Consider the following 25446-nt stretch of genomic DNA (forward strand, 5'->3'; position numbering starts at 1 on the left):
TCATGTTCAACTTTGTTTCCACTAACACCTCAAGGCTTTTTTCTGAAAAGCTGATTTTCTGCTGGGTAGCCCCAGCATGTACTGGTACTTGTGGTTGTTCCTCCCTGCTCCTCCTTAACAAACTTCATGAGATCCTTGTCAGCCTATTTCTCCAGTATTTTGAAGTCTCTGTGAATGACAATGCAACCTCTGGTGTATCTGCAATTCCCACAATTTTGTATCATGTGCTAACTTGCTGAGGGTACACTCTGCCCCATCATCCAGACCACTAGTGTAGCTGTAAAATGTGACCTATTATTGACTCCTGGAGTACACCGTTATTTACTGTTCTCCAACTAGACTTTGCATGACTGACAACTATCTTCTGGCCCTCTTCAGTTATTACTTTTTTTTTTTTTTTTTTTTTTTTTTTTTTTTCTGATTTAGTAAGTATATCTAGTGTAAATATCATTCTTATTAGTTTATATTAATGTAAATACTTAAGGGAAGTAATATTTCCTATTTGTTAATGCAACCATTGACTAAATAGGAACAGCACTTCAATATTAAAAACAAAATGCCATATCTGGGAAGCAATAATTAATCTATTCACAAGTCATTACTCTGACTGCAACTCTGTGTATCAACAACACAACTGTTCGGATGTTCATTGATGATTCAACTTGATTCTATGACATTAGTGGACCAGTTTCCTTAGAGTTGAAAATATAACAAAGTTACAAGTAGTGTTTATAACTTTCTGAAAACCAAATGTGAAAGAAAATTTATCAGAATAATTACTTTGTACACTAAACAATTACTGTGTAGTAATTGTTAGAAATTACCAATTCACAATTAGGAGAAAAAAATACAGAAATTTGCTTTTATGAAAGACAGGCAATTATTTCTGAATTTTAAAAAAAATGAGGGAAAAGGAAGGAAGGAAGGAAGGAAGGAAGGAAGGAAGGAAGGAAGGAAGGAAGGAAGGAAGGAAGGAAGGAAGGAAGCAAGGAAGGAAGGAAAGAAGGAAGAAAGGAAGGAAGGGAAGGAAGGAAGGAAGGGAAGGAAGGAAGGAAGGGAAGAAAGGGAGGGAAGGGAAGGAAGGGAAGGAAATTATCTCATGTTACTATACACACAAATATACCTAACATGCCACTCCTTTCAAGTGTCTTTGACTTAAGTAGACCAAAGAATACATATATCAGATTTGGAAACTTCTAATGTTGACATCCAAAATAAATGAGCGGAAACTAGTAAAACTAAATGGGTGTAAAGCCACACTGAAATGGCTTAGTCATTACAGAGAATAGACCTAGATACTAACATACTAAGATTACAAAGGATTGCAGCAAATCTTAAAATGAAATCCGTATGACTTAATCCATTCCACAGTAAGAAAGGGAAAATATTCTTTCATCTGCATAAAAAAGGCTTTACATAACTATTTACCAGTACTTCACAATGAGTATAAACTGTAACTGGAATTTCAGTGTAAAAAAAAAGTCAAAATCTTTTTCAAATCAACACTATAAATCATATTCTTATTATGTATAAGTAAGTAGAGTGTAACAGTCCATCCACATAAGAACTCTTGACAAAATTAATCATGCTCCATGAGCAGAGAAGGTCATAGACAATCTGTTCATATTTGCCAGCAGTTCATAAAGCAGGATTCTTTTTTTACCCTAAATGAAAAATAAGTACAAAAAGAAACACATATACATAAACTTATATACATAAAACTACAAAAAGTGGTACAGTTCATTCCATAGCAAATAAGATTGAGGGGATAACCTCTTTATATGATCATCTCAGTTCAAAGAAGAAGAAACAAATTTAATGCAAAAAAATGACATTTCTGTACTGAAGCTAATGAAACACTTCTAATTTTTAATGCAGAAGAAACTTGCGTGGAATTTCCAAACATTCTTTACCTACTCTGAGATTATCTTATGTCCATAACACTCATCTTATGTTTTTATGCTCACATTATACTTCACTGTGTAAAAAACTGGCCAGATGTCTAGGCACATGGAGTGGTAGTGAATCAAGCTAAATCCAGTTGGCAACCAGTCACTAGTGATGTTTCGAAAGGGTAGTACTGCAGCCAGCCCTGTTTAATATCTTTATTGATTACCTGTTTGAGGGAATTGAATTCACTCTCATTGTCACTCATTAAGTTTATAAACGACACCAAGTTGGGAGTAAGTGCCCATCTGTTCAACTGTAGGAAGGCCCTTCAGAGGGATCTAGGTAAGTTAGATCAATGGAGTGCAATCGTATGAGTCCTAACAAGGCCAAATTCTAGGTCCAGAACTATGGTCACAGTTACATCATGCATCATAGAATCACAGAATCAATTGAATTGGAAGGAGCCCTTAAAGGTCATCCAGTCCAACTCCCCTGCAGTGAGCAGGACATCTATAGCTAGCTCAGGTTGCTTAGGTCCAGTCTGATATTGAATGTTTCTAGAAATGGGGCATCCACCCTGTTTCTGGGCAACCTTTTCCAGCACCCTACCACTTTTACTGTAAAAAAAATGTTTTCCTTATATCCAGTCTAAATGTCACCTCTTTTACTTTGAAAACTGTCAGGGTTTTCTGATTTGGGGTTTTTGGTATTCCACATCATAATATCATGTAGTGCACCGGGACTTAAAGTGTTAATGCTCCAATTCCAGGTACCTCACAGAATCATAGAAACACCAAGGTTGGAAAAGACCTACAAGATCATCCAACCCAACCATCCACATATCACCAATAGTACTCACTAAACCATGTCCCTCAACACAGCATCTAAACATTGCTTGAACACCTCCAGTTTTGGTGACTCCACCACCTCCCTGGGCAACCCATTCCAATGCCTGACCACTCTTTCAGAAAAATAGTATTTCCTAACATCCAGCTTAAATCTCCCCTGGCACAGCTTGAAGCCATTTCCTCTAGTCCTATCTCTAGTTACACGAGAGAAGAGGCCAACCCCAGCTCACTACAACCTCCCTTCAGGTATCTATAGAGAGCAATAAGGTCTCCCCTGAGCCTCCTCTTCTCCAGACTGAACAATCCCAGCTCACTCAGCCGCTCCTCATAAGGCCTGTGCTCCAGACCCCTCACCAGCTTTGTTGCCTCCAGGGCCTCAATGTCTTTCTTGCAGTGAGGGGCCCACAACTGGACACAGTACTTGAGGTGCGGACTCACCAGAGCTGAGTACACGGGGAGTACGCACCTATACGTACAACTGAGTACAGGTACTGTACGTACGTGTCCCTGTACGTTGCAGAAGTCATGGGATCTGGCCATTCGTGGTTGGGCGGTCTCTTACTGCTTTGCATGGGGATGTTGGAGGGTGCTTTCCTAGCCGCACCAAGCTTTTCAGGTTTGAATTGATCTCAAGAACTCTCTCTCTCTCCTATCTTATTTGATTTATTAGTCTCAATTTCAATTAGATTGTCTTATATTGTGCTATCTTGCATTCCGATATCATAGTAAAATAAGTTTTCCTCCATAGATTGTTGCCGCTGGTTTTTTTTCCTTCCTTGAGCCCAGCTCCCAGCTCCCCATCTCCCTACCCCTTTTCCCTTTCCTTTCTCGTTCTGTGGGCCCAAGGGGAGCCCAGAGGCCTGCTGCCCCCCTGTCATGGGCTTAGATTGATTTAGTTAATTATGTGAAAAAAAACATTTCTCTGTGTCCTACCACAACAGGTCCAGCTAAAAAGTCTTCCCCTTTCCTTCTTATAACTCCCCTACTTTGCTACAGGCTTGGAGTAAAGTAGCTTGAAAGCTGCACTGGAAAAGGATCTGGAAGTGCTAGTTGACAGCTGGCTGAACATGAGCCAGTAGTATGCTCAAGAGGGCAAGAATGCCAATGACATCCTGGCTTGTATCAGAAATAGAGTAGTTAGATGGACTAAGGAGGTGATCATCCCTCTGTAAACAGCACCAGTGAGGTTGTATCTCAAGTACCATGTTCAGTTTGGGCACCACACTACAAGAAAAGCACTGAGACTCTGGAGCATGTCTAAAGAAGGGCAATGAAGCTGATGAAGAGTCTGGAGCACAAGTCTTATAAAGAGTAGTTGAGGGAACTGGGATTGTTCACTCTGAAGAAGAGAATGCTCAGAAAATACCTTATCATTCTGTACAGCTACCTGGAAGGAGGTTGTAGAGAGGTGGGCTTAGCCTCTTCTCCCAGCAACTAGTTACAGGTCAAAAGGTAATTTTAAGTTATGCCAGGGGAGGTTCAGGTTGGCTATTAGGAAAAATTTCTTGTCAGAAAGAATGGTGAGGGATTAGAACAGTCTGTTCAGGGTGGTGGTGAATTCACTGTCCCTGGAAGTTTTCAATAAATGGGTATACATGGCACTGAAGGACATGGCTTAGGGGGCATGGAGATGATGATTTGATGCTTGGACTAGATTATTTTAGTGGTCTTTTTTAACCTTAATAATCCTATGATTCTATGATTCTATACAGTACTGTATTTTTTAAAATATCTTTTCTAAATTCTTGATTTTCTGTTCAGATTATACTTCCAAAAATTTTTCATTCAATTTCACTTTTTTTTTTTTTTTAATCATACGATGTTGTTGTTCAGCACTAATAAAGACTTTAGCCTTACACACCTATTTGCTCTTACACTTATCTGCTTTAAGATGATGATCAAAACTGAGAAAACTTGTGAGCTGAGGTAAAACAGTTTAATAGGCATTTAATTACTGTGAGCACAAGCAAAGAAAAATAAGGAATTCACAAATTCCCACTGGCAGGCAGATTTTCAGACATTTTCAAAAACGTAGGGCTCTGTAACACATGATAATTACTTGGGAAGACAAATGTATGGCTCCAAATATCCCCTCTTGCTTCCTCTTTCCATTAGCAGTCACTGCGGAGCGTGACATCATGTGGTATGGAATATATCTTCTGTCCTTTTGTGTCAACTCTCTTGTCTATATCTCCCTCAGCTTCTTGTGCGCTCCTAGGCCTTACACCAAAACTAAACTCATGGATGATATATTTTGTTACTGCTTGTTGGCAAATAATCTCATCCTAATTCTTGAAATATGAACTTACACATCATTTTCAGTAGAACTGCATAATGTGCCATATGTAACAAAAAGATAACAAGGGCTAATTAATTACTAATATAGCTTTACATAAATTCTATTTTGAAGAGTCAAAATTATCAATACTTTGCAGATGAAATTAGAGTTCCATTTCAACTTCTCTTACCATCCTGTTATACCCACTGGAATTCAGAGAAAGATGGCCAGCCTAAATTTGGTCACTTTAGGTCTTGATTCAGTACTGATATCATATGAATTTCCCTGACCTCCTGCTGCCAGCCCGTGGAATCTGTATCATATTTTCATCTTTATGTAGATTCGTGAGGTTCTAGGCATCTACATTCTATAGTCCATATTATTATGCCTATTTTGATTATCATTATACTTCAGGGATTGGCAAATATGCTAGATTTTTAAATTTTCATAGGAAGTTTAAGCAATTATTACCTAAAGAAACACTTGATGTCTCACTGGAGGTGTCCTCAGATATTCTTATTCTTAGATATTTTAGAATATTTTAAATCTCATTAGATTCTTATGTCTAGGCAATAATCACAGTCAGTAAATTTTTGAGGTCTAGCTCATCTCACTCAGTATAAAATAAATATCTAGATACCTTTAGATGTGCAGTCTACATCTCCACTGATTACAAAACCAGTTTATGCATATAACCCAAAGACAGACACCTCTCGCAATCTTACTATTTTAGGTGTCTAAATATTGGAGAAAATGTCTTAAATTGATAAATTAAACAATGCATTTATTATTTCATTATTATTTCATTATTATATCTTTTAAGAATTATAAGCTTTATGTTATACAAGCTGTCCTGTATTACATTGTGGTGCTATTGTTAAATACACTTACATATGCATACATATGTGTATATATGTATGCATAAGAATTACTATGAGCTATCAGGATGGCGCTTTAAACTAAACTACTAATTCAAATAATGTAAAGCTTGCTTAAAACCTAACGCTTCGCATACAGCAACACACAGATAACTCTTTCCCACTAAACTGATGTATGTCTAACCAAATATAAACATATATTTCATTGTATTTACATTTAAAAAAAAATGATAATTCATAATTTTTAAATAAGATTACATTTGATTGGTTAGAGGATGAACATATGTGTGCTCCCAGCACAAACTGTTGTTTAACAAGTAAAATGATATTGCACGGAATATTTGGAAAAAATTATCTTCCTTTAATTATTACAACAACAACAACAAAAGAATGTTGGTTGAGGTTTTAAATGCGTGACACTACCCTTTAATCCAGAATTATCTTTTTTAAGTAAGTACTGGAACACAGGTGTTATGAAGATTAAGGCAGTTATATAAAGTACATGTTCACCTACTGTGTGATTTGTACTCATCATAATATCTACTGAGTTAGGCATACATTTCTACATAGCTTCTGAAACAAGCATTACAGGTCTTATAGTAAAGTATTTTAGCCCTTTAAAAATCCTACAGGACAGCGTTAAGTGTGATTGAGTCTTATAGGATTACCTCTCAGTCATCTAGAAATCCCTTTAATCCATCAGAAAACCCTACAGGATTGTTTTATAGAGGCACAAAGGGACACAGCTCTAACAATTCTACTTCTCTCACAAAAAACTTCCCTCAGGATGTAAGAATCACATTCAAAATTTCCTGCAGCGTTAGTGGCATTTTCAGTTACAATTAAATATTTATTTATTTATTTATTTATTTATTCTTCTATGTGTGTGTTTGTCTGTGTGTTTTGTATTCATTGGACTTAAGCACAGAGCATATATAAAAATTTACAATAGCTCAAGTTATTGAATCGATTCAGATGGTCTACTGTATGTAAAATTCTAAAAACATTATTACCCTGCTAAGCAATTTTAACTGCAATAAGAGTTAAATGTAGCCATGGTTACATGTAGGTACACAAGTTCTTGAGTACTGATAATATATTGTCTTGGTTTTATCAGTATTCTTTAACATCAGATCATACTACAGGCTGTTAGGTGCTGGAGTACAGTGCACTGTGGAACTAAACTTCCTAGGTCCTGTGATTCTAGCAGTCTCAGCTATTCTCACGAGTTCCAGCTCTCCAAGAGGAAGATACACTTAGAAGGATCAGACTACGATTCCCAGGAGTCTACAGTATTCCCTACGTGATCTTTAATTTTGGGCACCAGTGGTGAACTGGCTTTCCCAGTTTCTAGTAGCACAGAGAACAGTACGGTTGGAACATCTCTCTCACCCATTTATGTATTGCTGGTAACACTTTTTTATATCATTGTCTTACATTCTTTTATCATATGTATAAATTTGTTATCTCTCTTTATCTTAATTGAGTCACTTTTTTTTTTTTTTTTTTTTTTTTTTTTTTTTTAATTCCCCCCGAAAAGGGGATGAGAGGGTGAAAGGGATCAGGGTTGCCTTCTCTCCCTTCTTCTCCCCATGTCATGTGTGAGACCATGATGTATACACTGATAAATTCAGAAGAATTTTGCCAGTGTCTTCTGGCCACTCTTGATTATATTTGAAATATCACGGAGGTCAGAAGAAAATCCTGAAAATGCGAAGAAAGTACATGCCACTTCTGCCTTCAAGGGGAGGTCATGTATGATTCACCTGATAGCCTGACTTGTTGGAGAATGGGAGACTAGTGGATGTTGTTTATTTAGACTCCAAGAAGGCTTTTGACTCTTTCATCCATTATATCTTAACAGAGAAACTGGTAAAGTATGTTCTAGATAAGTGGAAGTAGGTTAAATATTTCCAGAACTGCTGGATGAAGAGGATTGTTATCAGCAGCACAAAGTTCAGTTGAAGCCCAGTCATCCGTGGTTCATCCTAGGGATCAATATTGGCTCCAATACTTTTTAACATTTTCTTTAAACACCGTGATGACAGTAGGTATCTTCAGCAGTTTTACAGAACTATGAGAAGAGGCTAATACACAGGTTGTATTTCTCAGTAGGTTGAAGAAATGAGCTGACAAGAATCTTATGATGTTGAAAGAAGGAAAGCAGTCCTTTATCTGGGGAAGAACAACTCCATGCACCAGTACTGGCCGGAGGCCAACCAGCTGGACAGCATCTTTGCAGAAAAGATCCTGTTTGTCCTTTTGGACAGAATGTATGTGAGCCAGCAATGTACTTTTGTAGAAAATACGTCCTTTAGTTTGCACTGGGAAGAAAATTGCCAGCAGATCAAGTGGGGTGATACTTCCCCTCTGATTAGCTGTGGTGATATACATACTGGTTCCAGTTTCAGGTTTCTCAGAACAATGAAAACATAGATATACTAGAACAAGTAATTTAAATATACTCATTAGAAAGATGTTATTTTTAAAAGACTAAAGCATTTGTCATATGAGGAGAAGCTAACTAGAACTGTTCAGCCTGGAGCAATCTCAGAGATATTGTATTGATTTGAAGAAGTAATTACACAAAATATTCTGTTGATGCTTGCTTGAAGCATCACAGTATATTTTAGATGATGTGGATGATAACTGTGATGTAGCATTGTAGACATGGAGACATACTGTATGATGTTCTGCTTCAGCAAGGCAAAAGAAACAACAGAAAAACTGCACTTGTTCAGTGGAGTCCTTATCACTTAAAAACATCACATACAAACATCAGGGAAGCCAGGATTCACACAGATCAGTAGGAATTCAACTAAAATGTGACATACAACATCAAGACATTTCCCTTCTTCTTCTTTATCTGTATGCACAGAGACTTCTCCATTGTCCCTGCATTCCACAGCAATCAGTGTTTGTAAATGCCTAATGGATGGAATGAAAGATGATAAATACAGTTCATTTAGTGGTCCTCAGTGACTAGACAACAGGTAATGGCACAAACCGATATACAGGGAATTCTATGAAATGTAAGAAAATATATATATATATATTTTGTGCAGCTGGTCAAACACTAAAAAGTTTAGCCAGAGAGGATATATTCTGGACCATATTCTTTTGGAGATACACAAAACTCAACTGGATAAAAATTTTCAGAAGAAAACATATCATTATGATTTGAGTGCCTTTATGTTTATTTGCTCATTTGTTTTAAACTCCACGGTTTTAGCCACTGAGCACAAAAACATTCAGAAGTTAGCAACTGTAAATATGCACCTCTGCTGTGAAAAACAGATAATTTATAAACATATTGTTAGGTGTTTTTTTTTTTTTTTTTTTTTTTTTTTACAAATGCTAGCCAGTGAATAGCAGCATTCATTTTTAGGGAAGAGACCGGCAAGTGTAGCAGAAGGTTGGCATAAACAAAACAAAACAGAACAAAACAAAACAACAACAAAAAACATTTGAATTAAACTAGCTTGATATTCAGTGTTGTCTCACTCAGAAGTGTGAGACTCAAAGTCAAAAATTTCAGGTTAGGCAAGGATCTTAGTGATAGCAGCAAAGTTTATTCATTATTACAATAACGGGTACGCGCCCTCTATTGGCAAGGGAGAAATTGCACACCGGTCATCGAAATTCATTCCATTATATACCCTAAACCCAACGCAGGTAATGTTGTCCTGGTGCTCACTCATTGGTTGAGCGTCTCAGGCTCACAATTTCTCCGACACTGTTGCTATGATACATTTCCATTTAAGGTTCCTTACCAACCTGTTGTTTCTTGGGTATATTATGTACTCTTCCATGGAGATAGGAGGGCAATAATTCCAAGAATGAACATGTTCATTCTGTGCTGTGCTAGGCACTCTCTCCACTCTGCATATTTGTCTTATCTTGTACCTGGCTCACTTCTACCCTAGTCAGAGACTGGGATTTGACTTTTTACTCTGTTCAGCAACTTGTTTTAGCAGAAGAAAAACAGCTATTTCACAAGAGGGTTATAAGTTCAGTGAAGACCTATACTACATACAGAAAATACTGGAAGCTGGAAGCTTCAACTGCATAAACACAATCTACCTCTACCTCTTACCTCTCACAGAAGGTTACAAGAGAGGAATTTTTTTTTTTTTTCTCCTGAGTTACACCTCCCCTATTTGGCAGAGGTCCCAATAGTGATGGAGTCATCCAAGACTCATAGGAATAATACACATCAATTTGTTGAGAGCTTTCTTAACAACAACTAAACTAAAACTGGTTAATTTGCTAATTATGATTAATAAGAGTTACATGTAAGACAATGTTAGGCAGTGGCTACTATAAAGAATAAAAGAATAAAAGGAGATAAAGAGAAAAGGTGGAAAATGGAGAGAGACAGACAGATATACAAAGACAGCAAAGAAAAGTGGTTCACCATTCCTAGATCCAGCAATGTCTAAGCATCAGGTGCTGTTCTTCAGTAATGGAGGGCCATTCAAGGTCGTACTGGTCAGTTGATGACTAAAGACAACATTGCAAACTTTTACTTATAGTCCAAAGTGGTTGAGCCTCTTCTTTTCAAGTTAAAACTTCTGGCTTCCAGGATCTCAGCTGGAACTCTATCTTCCAGGCCTTGCAAGTTTTAATCAGCAGATAAGAGGAAGCAGGGAGACTCCAGCTTGTATCTTGCCATCAGAGGATACAGTAGTATTATCTCCCAATCTCCTGCATCAAGCTAGAAACATTTGCTCCTTGGCCAAGTCTTCACCCAATAAACACTCCTAGGCCCTCCTGTTTGAAGGTAAACGACTCCAAAAAAATGCTTTCAAATGCAAAACTGTCCACAAGGTGTTGTTGATTGCTTTCAAATGCAAAACTGTCCACAAGGTGTTGTTGATTGCTTCCCGTTGATTTGAGACATTCCTTACCAGCCTCAGACAGGTCTTAACCAGTTTTCTTAATGAAGAAAACATTTTTAAAAAAATATGAAGAATTGACTACAGATGAAATACAAGACATTTAGTCAAGACATGCAATGTGAAGTATTACACTACTCTTTCATATAATAGAGCACATTAAATAAGTAACTATATACATATTAGTAATAATTTTTTAATAACACTGTAATTACACATTTAAAATTTTAATTTTGTACACATTTAAAATTTTAATATTGCAGTTACTATTTTAGTTCATTCTGAGCACAAGTGATATTTTACCAGTAACTCTGCAGTCCGTTTGCTAGTCACTCAATGAAAGTTACATTGTTCTCTTCAATCAAGAAAGTTCCAAACAAATTATTGTTGCTTATGTTTCTTCAGAACTCAATTCAATCGCATAGAAAAAGCATATGCATTTGTAGAAATACTAGCTTTATGATGGATTCTATAGTGCTTGTCAGTGCTTTCCCACTGTTGTTACCTTGGAAAGACATCCCATGCTGTAACTGTGGTGCATTAAATAACATATTCATAGTCCACACTACTGAATTAAAATAATTGGTCCAAGAATCTGATGAAGTACTTTTATAAAAACTAGCTTAGCAACAGCACGCAAGTACAAGAGGTTAGTTATGGATATCTTAGTTTCATTGACTCCTACATGCGTGCAAGTGGGGAGAGGTATGCAAACGGAAAATGTTGAAGTGGTGGATCTGTTTCAATAAATCACCTCAAAACTGGGGACCTCAAGGCTAGACTATAATTAAAATGAAATAGTAGAGCAAGTAAAATAACTCTGAGATGTGTTAGCATGCTATGGCTTGCACCTGTATGGCTAGACTTTCTTCCACAACTTCCCATCTCACCACTCAGAATCACAACCACATAGCTTAAAGCGATTGCTTTCTTACCTGTGCTGCTTTCTGTATTTTGTCATTGCTTGAAGCATTTACTGACTTGGGATGGAACCATACAAAGAAATATAAAAAGTAACTAGCATGGATATTTACTTTTTTGAAGACATGTTCTGATCTTATTTAGTTTCCTTGTGCAGACAAAGGCTTAAATATCATCTTTCCTCTAATTGTGTTTCTAATGTATAACTCCCGGAAGCTCCTATGCTATTACTGAGTTCAGTATGTAGTGATGATGAACATGTTAAGGAAAGAAAGATCATTCTGACTGAGTGATAATTGCAAGACTCTCCTAAACAGAGAGATAGCATAAAAACTGTTGAGGAAACAGGTATAAACATACCACTTGGCTGTAGAGAATCAGAACAAACTGCTACAGCACAACTGTTCAAGGAAGCACTCATTATTCCCCTCATTCATTTCTCTAAACATTATTGTACCATACTGTCAAGCAAAATTTCATCTGTAAAACAACAGAGTAAATGTCATCCACGTGTTTTGTTAGTAGACAAATACAATTTAAAATAAAATTCATTCAAAATATATCAAACCATTAAATAATAATTAATACATTATCATGAAGAAATTGTCCATAAGCTTCTGATCAAAACCTAGGACAGCAGGTAATTCTCTTTAAGTTCAGTTGGTTTCTGATGCTATATTCTTGGAAGCCTGAAATTATAATGGGAATCAAAAACTGAATGTCATTAATGCTCAAAATGAAATTTGAGTTCCAGACTCTGTAACTAAGAAGCTGAGCATATAAATTATTGTCTTGATGCTTACGTTCTGGAAATGTATGTTAAGTTTATTCATGCAAATGTAATTATTTTAGAATTAATTTTGTTTAATTTGCTTATTATAATTAACAAAATCATTAGATGCTCATTATTTAAAAATCAGACACTAAAAGGAAACTCATTATACAATCAATTAGGAGCTTATTAAGTACAAATCCTACCATATTATTTGCAATTTAGAGAGAGTCCAATATGGTGATGATATCTTGACCTTTTGTAGTTGCTGACAAAGCTTTATTTGGCTTTCTTAGGGTAGGATTCAGAATATTGTCTGTAGTCCACATTAGGAATAATATTCAAAGATTTAATATTTTCCATATCTTCTCAGGTGCTTCTGTAGGAAATTTGTCAGATGATGCTTAATTGTCTTTCTGGTAATAGTGATTCAGAATTTAGAAAATTTTCAGGTATCAGGAGAATCTGGAAAATAAACCAGAGGAAGAAGCATGATTTATCAAATATTCACTTTGTAATTTATAATTTTTTATAATGCTCACCAAAAACAAAAAAACAAACAACAACAACAACAAAACAAAAAAGGGGAATCTTTAAGGTAAAGAAATTAAACATGAGGCAACTAAGAGGTAAGTTTAATTCAGGATAATTTGAAGCCCACATCTCCTAACTCCTTCTCTTCAAGCAGCTATGTTCTAAGGGTCCAGCAGCAGAAAGCTTATTTCTATCACAAAGAAAACTAGGCAGGCTGTGAGTTGTTGGGTCTTGTTTCTTTGTGACTAATCTTGCACAAAAATCATGTTTAGATAAAGCTATTATTACTGTATGAAAGACAGGGAACAGTTAGAGGTAACACATGGATGTACTAATATGATGTAGGTTACCAATGGCTGTTAATGAAACCAATAAAGTTGTTCAGGAGGTCAATAAAATGTGTCTTGTCTTGCTATGTTTTATATTTCAATGAGTTTCAATTATCAGCCAAGTGTAGATATTTAGGGTTAGATTTTGACCAACTGAAGGCAATGCACCTCTCAACAACTCTGCTAAAATTCAGTCTTACTTCTGGCTACTTCACTGTAAATTGATTTGTTCTGAGAAAAATGTTGTGGTTTGAAACCTTAGTCAATTAGACAAACATAAACCTCATGTTTTTCAGCAGCTTTCATAAGAAAAGACATATACTAGAATTGGAGTATTTTTCTAATAAACAGTACTGCCAAAGGCCCATAAAAAGTGAATACAAACATCCTAAGTCTCTAAATTAGATAAAGAGCTGTCATGGATATTTAATGGACCAGATAACTGGAGATGTATATGTCACGCTCCAATTTATAGGAGGGAGATGATGTTCTTTTAATATCTGTATACCCGGTGTGAGATTAAGAAACAACGGTTCATATGTTAGTCCAACCAGTTTATTATAAGTCTAATTAGGGAGACAGGGAAGGGAAGGAGTGCGATAGAAAAGCTAGGAAAAAGCAAGAATGCCGTGAAGCGGGGATAGTCACCACCAGGATCCAGCGGCGATCCCGGTTGCACGACGTTCCGAAGGTCCGAGGCAGAAGCAGCAGGGTGGGGGAGAGCAGCAGAGCACCTGGGGCAGCAAGCAGGTAGCAGGAAGAAGTCGCAGAGCCAGTCCAGGAGGAGAAGCAGCAGGATTCAGGTAGCAGGCCCAGGAGAGTCCGTCAGTATGCAGGAATTCTGTGGCGAGGAATCTGATGGCAGAAAACCCTCCTCATCCTCATGGTTTTCGATTCCTCTTTTTATCCTACTTCTTCTCCTGCCTACATGACATCCCTGGGCGTTTTAGCAAGAGTCATTCGAGTACTTCCTGAGATGGCCATCTTCCTTGAGATAAACCCACACAAAAGACCACAGCTATTAAGCTGCAGCTTATCTCTCTCTCGTTGCCCCCGGCCCAGTCCATCTGTGGTCCTCGGACAAAAGATTTCGCAATCCTTGCCCAAGGCTTGTCCATCAAACTTCTCCAGACAAAAGATCTCTCAACCCCTGACCAGGACTTGCCTGAACTTGTTCATCTGTGTCCTTCAGACAAAGGATTTCACAACCCTTGCCCAGGAGACTTGCCTGAACTTGTTCGTCTGTGTCCTCAGCAAGCTTTGAGACAATGATGATGCAAAATAATAATCTCTTACAGTATATTCATAGGAAGAAAAAATGCTTTCATGATGCTACCATACACATGGTACTTTTCTGTGTCTCAACTGGAAATTTGAATCTTTACTGAATTTATTAGCTTTTAATTGTAAATACTTTGGAGTTCTATTTGCAAAAATCATGGATGTGTGATTGACATGAGACACAGCTTCCAGTTTATTAAACGAATACGTAATTTGAGTTAAGAAAATTAAATTTCCATTCCTATAGATCTATTCTTTAGCTCTTTGCTGATGCATCTATCCTTAGTGTAATCCTAAGGATAATCTTGGATGGAACAATTTTTTTTTTTTTTTAATATATATTTTTTTAAATAGCTATTTCTATGATTTTACACATTAAAAAGTGAACTGCATACTTCTAGAACAGCATTTATGTGAAGGTTTTCAGAAAACATTAATTGAATGACATTATGAATGTCACTGAATCCATTTGCATCTTTCCTGTATAATAAACTCAGACCAAAGGAAACAAGGCCAAGAGCAGATTGTTTCTTCGACATGACCCAGACCTTTTTTTCTCAGGCAACAGTTGTGCAATATATATATATATATATATATATATATAGTAAAATATACATTTTGCTTCTGGGCACTATTTAGGGCAAACATGCTATTTCTCAGTTCAGTGTCATACTGTACACTTTACAAAGATCTGGCTATTCTAGAGCATTTCAAGTGGCATGAATTTGGGTAAATAAATACAATAGATAAGATCTGGTATATCTTAATGAATGAAAATGATACTTAGAGTTCAATTACCAATGTGCATGTCAATAAGAACCTGAGGGAACCGCACAAAGCTGTGGCAGGGGAAGTTCGGGTTGGTTATCAGGAAAAGTTTCTTCTCTGAGAGAGTGGTCAGGCATTGAAAGGGCCTGCCAGGGAAGTACTCATAGCACCAAACTTGACTGAGTTCAAGATGTGTTTGGACAGTGCTCTCAGACGTATGGTCTGATTTTTGGGTGGTCCTGTGTGGAGCCAGGAGTGACCTTTATGGGTCCCTTGCAAGTCGGGATATTCTATGATTTTATGAAAATATGGAAAGCTTGAATTTCTTATTTTGCATAACTATTTGAAAACAGATTTTGTATTAAAAGATTTTTTTCAGCTTTCAACAAAGGCTTCTTCTAAAACTCTTTGAAGTCAATGGAAGGAGTCCAAAATTACTTTAGCTTTGAACCAAGACATAAATTTCATTGCACATATATCTTTGACCATTCTATCCTACTGTCTGTCAACTTTTCAATCCATAAGAAAATAGCTTTTCTTTATTCTTAGTAACATTAATTCCAATCAATATTATATTATGCACCATAGGCACAAGATTTTCTTGAAGAGATGCAAAGAAATAACAAGTATTCATGACAGCTGACACTATCTCTGAAAGCCATACTGATTAGTAAGATGCAAATACGGATTTATTAAATTAAATATACATGTAAAAATCTTGAAGTGAAATATTATGTTTCATAAAGACACTTAATATAAGCAGAAATGACTTTTCCTTCATGGAAAATTAAGGTTTTTTTCTTTTTTCTTTTTTTTTTTTTCCCCTCATTATTAGCATTTCAATGCATTTCAATTGAAAGCATTTCCACTCATTTCCTTCTTAATGGAACTGCATAAATAGCAATAGCCTTTAAGTACTGCTTTTTTTTTTTTTTTTTTTTTTTTTCCCCTTACATTAAAAACCTTAATAACGTCTTTAAAGTGGAGTAGTACAAAGGGTATATAAATCAAATGACTTGTTTCAATTCAGTAAATATATATTGATTTTTATAATAGTTCATATTCATGCCTAGAACAGGCCTGAACACTTTTCACTGATGGTCATTTGAAGTAGAAAACTCACTTAGGCAGTGATTCCATTTTTTTACACTTATATTCCCAACTTTTATGAAACTGTATGGCTCTACAAAATAAATAAATAAATAAATAAATAAAATAAAGTAAAAATCCTTCATGTAATGATTTAAATATTTGAAGTTTATGTTTTAAACAGGAAACTATGCATTGAAGAGAGGTAAGAGAGGTAAAGTGCGTACTACAAGGAAAATCCTGTTGGAGGCTGGGACACATTTGGATAATAAAACCACAGTGAAGCTACAGTTATGATTTTGAGTAAAAAGCAAGCATAACTGAAATATAAGTGGAATCACATTGTAGACTGTGGAATCCGCAACGCAATGGAAGTTAATGTGAGTGGATAGATTTGTAGGTTAGTTTGAATCATGCTGATATCTATTGGTTTTCACCAAGAAACAGCTAGACAATTTTCAGAATGGTAGTCAAAGGTATATATGAATCATTGTATATTGTTTTTTCTATCTTTTTTTTTTTTTTTTCCCCCCAAAATTAAGGTTTTTAAAGTTAACACCACTTCTCAGTATAATTAGAGAACTGTCGTGAATACTAGAATTCATCCCACAACATGTCAATCTTTTGTAATGAATTGTTTGCTCAAATAGTCCTCATTCTTTCAACTATAAATTTAAGTCTAAATTTGAAAAAGTACTTTCTTGGATGAGAAAAATATAATAATAAGTGTTCATTGTTTTGTTTTGTTTTGTTTTGTTTTGTTTTTTTTGTGTGTGTGGAAAGTTACTAATGGGTTAATTTATGTTTTCTTTCACCCTTGACATTTTAGCTGAACATATTGCTACTCAACTAATATTAATTTTTGTTTCAATATAATATCTTTTATATTATTTTGTATTTAAGTAATTTGTGGTGGGTACTCTGTCCTTGTATATGCATTTATACATACCTTTATGAACAGAATATTATTCACAAGGTACACTGATTTAAGTTTTTTTCTAAAGAAATATGGTTTTTAAAATAGTTTCACTATTGAAATGAAATAGTTTAAAACTATTTAAAAGAAAGACAGAGAGGATAGAGTAAGGAATAGAAGACTGAAAGGACAGAGGGATGGAAAGATATTTTTATTTTCTCTTCTAGTATTTTATTTTGTTAAGTTTAAGTACATTTGAGGTTAGAGTTTTGTTTACAAAATCTTCTAAAAAAGCTTATTTTTTAGTCTAATAGCTTTTTCAAATTACTTTCCAGATATTTTCAAAAATATCTGTTGAAGAAGCAATGTCATTTCCTAGATCGAATTCTGAAAGACCAGGAATTATCATGAAAAGAAGAATAAAATTTAAACCATTAATAGAAGATTTGAGACTGAATAGATTCTAGGATGGTGTTATTCTTGCCCCAGAGGATTGGAGGTTTACTGATGTGACTCTAATCTACAAGAAGAGCCATAAGGAGAATCTGGGGAACTACAGGCCTGTCAGCCTGACCTTGGTACCAGGGAAAGTTATGGAGCAAATCATCTTGGGTGAGATCACATGGCACATGCCTGGCATCCAGGGGATTAGGCCCAGCCAGCATGAGTTCATGAAAGTGGCCAGACTGAGGTAGTAAGGTTTTCTGTTGTTGTTGCTTTTGCTACTTTGTTTTTAATTCCAGTATTCACTGAAGATTTCTGTATAAAAAATACAAGCAGCATCTAACGAACAAGTGATATTTCTTTTGGTATTGTATCCCATCCTTCAGCATACTATATTTAAAGTTTACCCCTACTCACAGATCCATGCTTCAACTGTGTCTCCTTCAAAATTTTAAAATGAACTTGGCCCCACTGTCTGGACTATCACGCTAAATATTCAGGAAATATAAAGAAATAAGTAGACAAAAGGGCTATTCTTTCTTTTGAATTCATGTTGTGGAAGTCGGTAGTAACATACAAAATAAGCATTTAAAATATAAAGTATACTACTCTAAGATTACATCTATCTTTTTACTTCTTTTTTGTCCCTTGACTGTTGAAGTGTTACACTCAAGTAGGCCAATTTTATTTAATCAACTGTTACTGAATTTGGAGATACGATGGCAGGATCTCATACCTACCTTATGAGGAAACAACAGCTACCTAGTATACACTTTATGAAGATGTGCATTAATATGAATTTCATCACTGGTGTAAATCTCAGCTGAATCATCTACAAACTTTCTAAGTATGAATTCATCAGTCTCACTTCTGAATTATTTCTTTCTATGAATCATGTTTGTTTGATACTTTATTCTTGTTTTGAGTTATTGGGTTTATATGGCAGTGTTTTAGTAGCAGGGGTGCTTCAGGTATGACCTCTAAAAAAAAAAAAAAAAAAAAGAAGCTACACAATGTTAGAAATGAACCAGTAGCAGACCTTGAAAAATAAGCTTTGTTGTCCAAAGTTTGGCTCTTCATCTATATTGCTTGTATCTCTATGATAATATCTTTATTGAAGAATACTTTTAACCCTAAATTTTGCTAAAATAATCTTAAATCCTTTGTGTTATTTAATCAGTTTTGAATTAGGTATAAGTGAGGACATTAGAAATGACTGTGAAAATATACAGGCCAAGAGACGGTGTCTGAAGAAACAAGTAGTGACTTAATGAAACAAAAGAATAAAGATGCAGACTACACCTGTCTTAATGTGTGCAGCTATGATTTAGTTGTTTGCATCTGATGAAATCACTGTCACCCCATTCATAATCCTGATGTTCTAGACACTTCTCAGAAAGCAGTTCATATGATCCAGAATCAAATAAATTCCAAGGAAATAAGGTCTTCAAGAACAGCATTTGCTAATATTTCTATTTGAGTTTTAACCTACATAACATTTTGTTCTATCTTCTTGTTCATTTTAACTCCATTTCCATTGCACTTCTAGCATCACCCAATTGACACTGCTGTAAATTACAGATCAAAAGACTGTTGAATGTGACTGTAATTTGTTGGAAAAAGGTATTCAGGTGCTTTCTAAAATATTCTAAAATATGCAATTTATATTATTCATAAGCACATTAAAAATTCCTGTTCAATCAAATATTATTTAAGATGTAACAGACCTAAAAGAGATAATTATTGATGTATCATTAGGAAAGTATAGTTCTATTTTTTTTTTTTTTCCCTTTGATTAATATTCCTTCAAAGTTCTGCTTGCTAAGGTCCTGAATGATCATTGTATTGTTATGAAATACATTCGTATCTTTTTGTTATGTCAGAAATCATATGCAGTAAAGTAGTATTTCTCTAAAGACTGCATAGAATAAGCAATCAGTGACTGCAATGAATGGTAGACAAAAGTGACAAAAAAATTAAGGCTAGTTTAAGGTAGTTTTTTTTTTTTTTCTCTTAATACATTTTTCCAAGTATTCTATTTGTCCATTCCTGTTAAACTTTATTCTACATCTAATTGTAAGTGCAAGAATTTCTGAACTTCGATTTTCATGTCAATAGTCATAATACTGGTGATTTTGTTTACTTGTTTGTTTGTTTGTTTTCCAGTGGATGATGTTTCTTTGCTGGGAAATAAAAATAACAGTTTTCCTTACTTAGAATAAGTGATTTCTTTTTAAAATTATACTTCTGATAAGGCAAAAAATGTTATATAAGTTAAAGGATAGTTTAGAAACAGTGCTCACTATGACAGCTATGAGAACTGGTCTTTAACCAACTAACACACTAATTAATTAGAAATTCTGATGTTAAGATATAACTACCTCTGAAATAACTAATCTCTGAAATAAATTTGTTCATTCTTTTGCTCTAGGCATATCATTTTAAAAGATTTAATTTTATTTTCTTTACAATTCTCAGGATGTTTTGAGGGTTTTGTGATCATCTTTGCAAGTCTAATTATTCCTGTAAAAACTGGAAAAAAAAAAAAAAAAAAGTAAAATTTGAACTATCAAGTTATATTCTTCACATCTAGCATCAGCAATCCTTCATCTGCTTAATTATGCCAGTGCTGCAATATATTTATTGATTATATGTAGTCAGAAAGAACATAAAATATGAAATTCTGCTATCACTGGAGCATTCTCTGGGTAGTCTCTAGAACAAGAGGGCAGACTAAGTGAATACAAATTATTATTTTCAACTAAAGAAAAGTAGGAAGTGAAAACTTATATAGGACATCTGCATTTCTGAAAACACTTCCAGGTTTCTTGGAGAAGGTGAAGTATGTGCTGGTTTAACTAGCAACAGTAGCATCCAAACAAATTTGTGTTAATCAGGACTCAGCAACATTGTAAAGAACTTCAGAAGGACTTTCATGAATAAGAAACATAATTTGGAATCAACAAATATTCATCTAAGGCATGATGTTGCACTTGTTTTTGTGCAGCTGGGTTCTTAATGAATTGCAAGACAAATGAGAAAAAAATGGAGTGCAGGTAATAAAAATAAACAAAATACTTACTCAAAACAAGATGAATAAAAGGTTTAATACTAACACACCTGTGATACCAGATAAAACAATTTGTTAGTTTCTGGTAACTGCAATGAATATATAAGGGGCAAGAAGAAGAAGGAAAAAAAACCAAAAATCTAGTTCTTGAAAGAAAAAAATCTAGTTGTTTATAGAAAAATGAATAACCAGATTCTTCTTAAACTACATTTATTGTAATCAATAACATATACTTTCAGTGGAAGTGTCCAGTGATCAACAGGCCTCTGAAAAGATAAAGGCATTTTTTTATTGTGAAAATGGCAATAATATTAAAGATTGCCAAAGCTGTAAAAGTAGATTCATAAAATATTAGAGTTATAAGAGTACAAGCGTGCCTTCTATACATCTAAAAAGATTGGCTCCATGGCAACCCAGATTTCTTTATGCAGATAGTCAGGATTTCTAAATCACAAGCATCAGCTATTATTCAAGTAACTGACTGGTTTTAATTTATGAAAAGTTTTTTTGTGAAATTCTAGTGAAAGTGAATATGATTTTATCTCTTTATTAAAGATGGAGTATTATTCCCATACTCAATAACAGTAGATTGACAACTTTCAAATATGAAATTTTCACAGTTTATCATGTAATAGTCAGTTTGCAGCTTCAGCAATTCTTTGGACAGTGTGCACAAATAAATAATGTTTACAGGAGCAATTAAAACTTAATGCAAAACTGTTGGACAGAGATACAATGGAACTGTGGTGATGCTGACTTGCTAATTGCCACCTACCTGCCTAATACACATTTTATTTATTGTTTATTATCTATTATTTGTTATTTATTATATTTTTAATAATAATTATCCAAAGAACTTGAATTAAGAACTACTGTAAGATTTTCTACCTTCATACACTATTTTAAAATATGGTCAGCAAAGATGTTTATTTATTTGCATTTGCTGTCTGTATTTAATTTCTTTTAATGTTATTGTACAGTTTTATACCATTAATTATAATTTTCTATTTGACAGCATGAAGAATCATCTTACAAACAAAAAATAGCAGATACATTTAGTAATTAGTAATTACTAGTAATACTGTAATTACTTAGTAATTTAGTAATTAGTGTGAAGAAGAAAGCTCATAATTTTTTAGTTTGTAATACTGTAATTCATGTATTTTTTATAATTTAAGTCATGATTATTTCTTTGTTTTTAAACATAGAAATTTTGATGAGAATTAAATATAATTTATGCATTTTTGGAAGCTTTCTTTTATTTCATAAACCTTTTGAAAATGCTGCAGAGTTATATTGTAAAATATAGTTATTTCTTTGTATTTCATCTTGGTCTCAAAGCAAACAAGTAAGTTTGAAATTGGTTGTCTCTGTACATAATTCTATGTTATAAAATTTGTGGTAGCATCTGTCTTGTGGATTAGATGAAACAGATGATAAGACAAAAATGTTGAGAAAAAATTCCATGAATTCCTTTCATTCCCAGAATGTATTTGAAATAAAGTGCATGGCTTTACTTATTCCTTCTTATACAAAAGGTCTCCTGTCTATGGAAGGGAAGTTGGATATATCATGAATAAGTATGAAACAATACCAATATATGAAAGTCTTTGTAAAGCATCTAGAGAAGGCCTGTAATGGTGCTCAGTAGAATTTACCTAGGAACCATAATTTCAGATAGCATAAATCCCTAATTGGGTGGTTTGTATTCCACTTGTAAGCTATAAATATTACTTCAAATGTACACTTAATATGAAGAAACTGAATACAACATTAGATATATGATAATCTACTGTCATAGAATTAACTAGATCAATCTATACCCATGACAGGGGGGCAGTAGGCCCCTGCCCCCTTCCTCCCCTCCACCCATCCCCTGTCCCCGCAAAATGGAAAGGAAAAGGGAAAAGGGATAGGGAGATGGGAGCTGGGCTCAAGGAAGATAAAAAAAAAAACAGCACCAACGATCTAGGAAAACTTATTTTACTAACTATGATATCAGAATGGAGGATAACACAATATAATATAATCTAAGTGAAATTGGGAATAATAAATAAAATAAAATAGGAGAGAGAGTTCTTGAGACCGAGTCAAACCTGAAAAGCTTGGTATGGCTAGGAAAGCACCCTCCAGCACCCACTGCCAGGCAGTAAGAGACCACTCAACCAGGAAAGGCCAGATCCCATGATTTCCATGATGTACAGGGACAGGTACCCAGAATAGGAGCATTAACACTTTAACTCCCCATGCACTACATGATGTTATGATGTGGAATACCAAAAACCAAAAATCATAAAACCATGACATCTCCGTAAATCTAAGAATTCCATTACTTAAATTGGGATTGCTCATCATTTATAGTGCTCAGATAAGCCCTATCTTGTATTTTGTTTCATTAACACAATGGGATTGGGTCGATAATAAGAGGGCAAGATGTATGATGGGCAAAAACAAATTCAGCAAAATTTTCAACCTTAGAGGTCAAAGACACTTTCAAAGAGTCTGTGCACTTTAGTCAACCAGCCAAGCCCATTTAAAGCATGAGTAGCTATAAGAAGCTCGCGGAAGTCACGTGATTGCCAGCATGATTGCCAGACACATGATCGCCAGCACTTGTTCTCATGGGAGACTTCAACTTCCCTGATATATGTTGGAAATACAATACAGCACAGAGGAGGCAGTCCAGGAGGTTTCTAGACTGTGTGGATGATAGCTTCCTTATGCAACTGGTTGGAGAGCCTACTAGGGGTGGTGCCCTGCTGGACCTGGTCTTCTTTAACAGAGAAGGACTGGTGGGAGATGTGAAGGTTGGGGACTGTCTTGGGCAGAGCAACCATGGAATGGTAGAATTCTCTATTCTTGGAGATGTGAAAAGAGTGGCCAGCAAAACTACTTTCTTGAACTTCCAGAGGGGGGACTTTGATCTGTTCAGGGCAATTGTAGCACGGGTCCCTTGGGAGTCACTTATTAAGGGTAAAGGAGTCCAGGAAGCCTGGACGCTTCTCAAGATGGAAATCTTAAAGGCACAAGAACAGGCTGTCTCTGAATGCCGTAAGGCGAGCTGTAGGGGAAGATGACCGGTGTGGATGAGCTGGGAACTACTGTTGAGACTCCGGGTGAAAAAGAGAGTCTATGTCCTCTGGAAGAAGGGACAGGCTACTTGGGGAGTTTACAAGGGAGTAGCTAAGGTATGCAGGGAGGAAGTTAGGAAGGCAAAAGCCCAACTTGAACACAGATTGGCCACTTGTTGTCTGACCCGGCAGCGGGTCGGGAGGCCAAAGCCCCCGTGTGCCATCATCACCCCAGCCACTGCAGCAGCAACCTCGCCAACCACAGACGGGTTTGACTTCTGCTTGTCTACGATATACTTGATGGCCTCACCGGGGGTGTGAAACCTTTCCGGTGCCGCTCTTAGCAAAGCGCGTATGTCCCCGCTCGACTTCTGATATAAGCAGTCCAAAATAACAGGACCATGGACCGCCCTAGGAAGGTCTGACCCTTCTACTGCCTTTATCAGCCTATCTGCAAAATCCTGAAATGACTCCGTTGGGCCCTGTATAATCTCTGTCCACGGGGTAGAGGGCTCTGCATTCCTTGCGAGCCTCCTAAACGCCTCTAAAGCGGCGTCAGATGTAGCTATCAGCTCCCCAGGTCTCAGTTGGGTAACCTGAGCCTGGGCAGTTAGCAGACCTGGTGCGCTACCCATCAATCTCTGAAGGTCGGAGTTATGTAATGCGTTCGCTGGATCGTTTTGCACTGTAACCAACATCTGTCTAAGCCGGGCCTGCCACTCCTCCTTCCACAACGTGTACTGCACCGGTTTCAGAACCATACGCATCAAATTCTCTATGTCATAGGGTAGGAGAGGCCCCTGTGCGGTAAGGTTCTCGAGGGCATTCATCGTCAAGGGGGATTTCAACCCCTTTTTCTCGACTGCCTCGAGCACCCTCGTGATCCCTTTTGGATCTAGAGGAACCCAAATTGGGCCCTCGTCTGAAACCACAACCGGAAACGTGGCTGGATTCGCTAGGCCCTTTTCTTCCGCTTCCTCTTTAACTTTAGCCCAGTCAGTAACCGGGCCCCCCCCCGGCCACGGGCTCCCCCGCCCCGCTCCGCCCCCCACCCTATCGCGTTCCTCAGGGGGCGGTTCTGGCTGAGACATTTTGTCCAAAGAAGGGCACAAAGACGGGGCAGGGTAAGGCGGGGGCGGAGCTGTCGGCTCACATGACTGACTCGGCGGCTCCTCCTTCTGCATCTCTCCGCCTCCGTTCTCTGTCGTCGCCGCCATCTTGGCCTCACCGGATCTATGAGAAAGTAAAGACCCGCTCCTGACAACCCCCGTCATGCTCCGGTCCTCCCCGAACTTTCCTTCCACCTTTGCCGCTTTGAGAGCCCCAAGTATCAAGCCCCATGTTTTAAGCTCTGAGGCTTTTTGGTCGGACATGGCGCGCTGGCACAGCGCCGAAGTAAGTGAGTCCCACCTATTTGAATCGAGCACCTGTTGAGGGGAGTCCAGCTCACCCTCCTTTT

At 36.3% G+C, this 25446-nt stretch overlaps 1 protein-coding gene and 1 long non-coding RNA gene across 2 annotated transcripts; both read right to left on the reverse strand.

Annotated features, from left to right (window-relative positions):
• Positions 1–10994: 10994 nt before the first annotated feature.
• Positions 10995–14556, reverse strand: LOC149920199 (uncharacterized). The gene is made up of 3 exons (XR_016470126.1): positions 13997–14556; positions 12692–12950; positions 10995–12402 (listed from the first exon to the last, which is right to left on the reverse strand). It is a non-coding gene; the product is annotated as an uncharacterized LOC149920199 (long non-coding RNA).
• A 3165-nt stretch (positions 14557–17721) lies between these two features.
• Positions 17722–25261, reverse strand: LOC149920200 (uncharacterized). Its single transcript, XM_090134359.1, has 2 exons — positions 24142–25261; positions 17722–17789 (listed from the first exon to the last, which is right to left on the reverse strand). The coding sequence occupies exons 1-2, from the start codon at positions 25259–25261 to the stop codon at positions 17722–17724; spliced, it is 1188 nt and encodes a 395-aa protein (XP_089990485.1).
• Positions 25262–25446: the final 185 nt, after the last annotated feature.

Source organism: Phasianus colchicus, chromosome 1, assembly GCF_987193195.1.
Source record: "Phasianus colchicus chromosome 1, bPhaCol1.hap1.1, whole genome shotgun sequence".
Taxonomy (NCBI): domain Eukaryota; kingdom Metazoa; phylum Chordata; class Aves; order Galliformes; family Phasianidae; genus Phasianus; species Phasianus colchicus.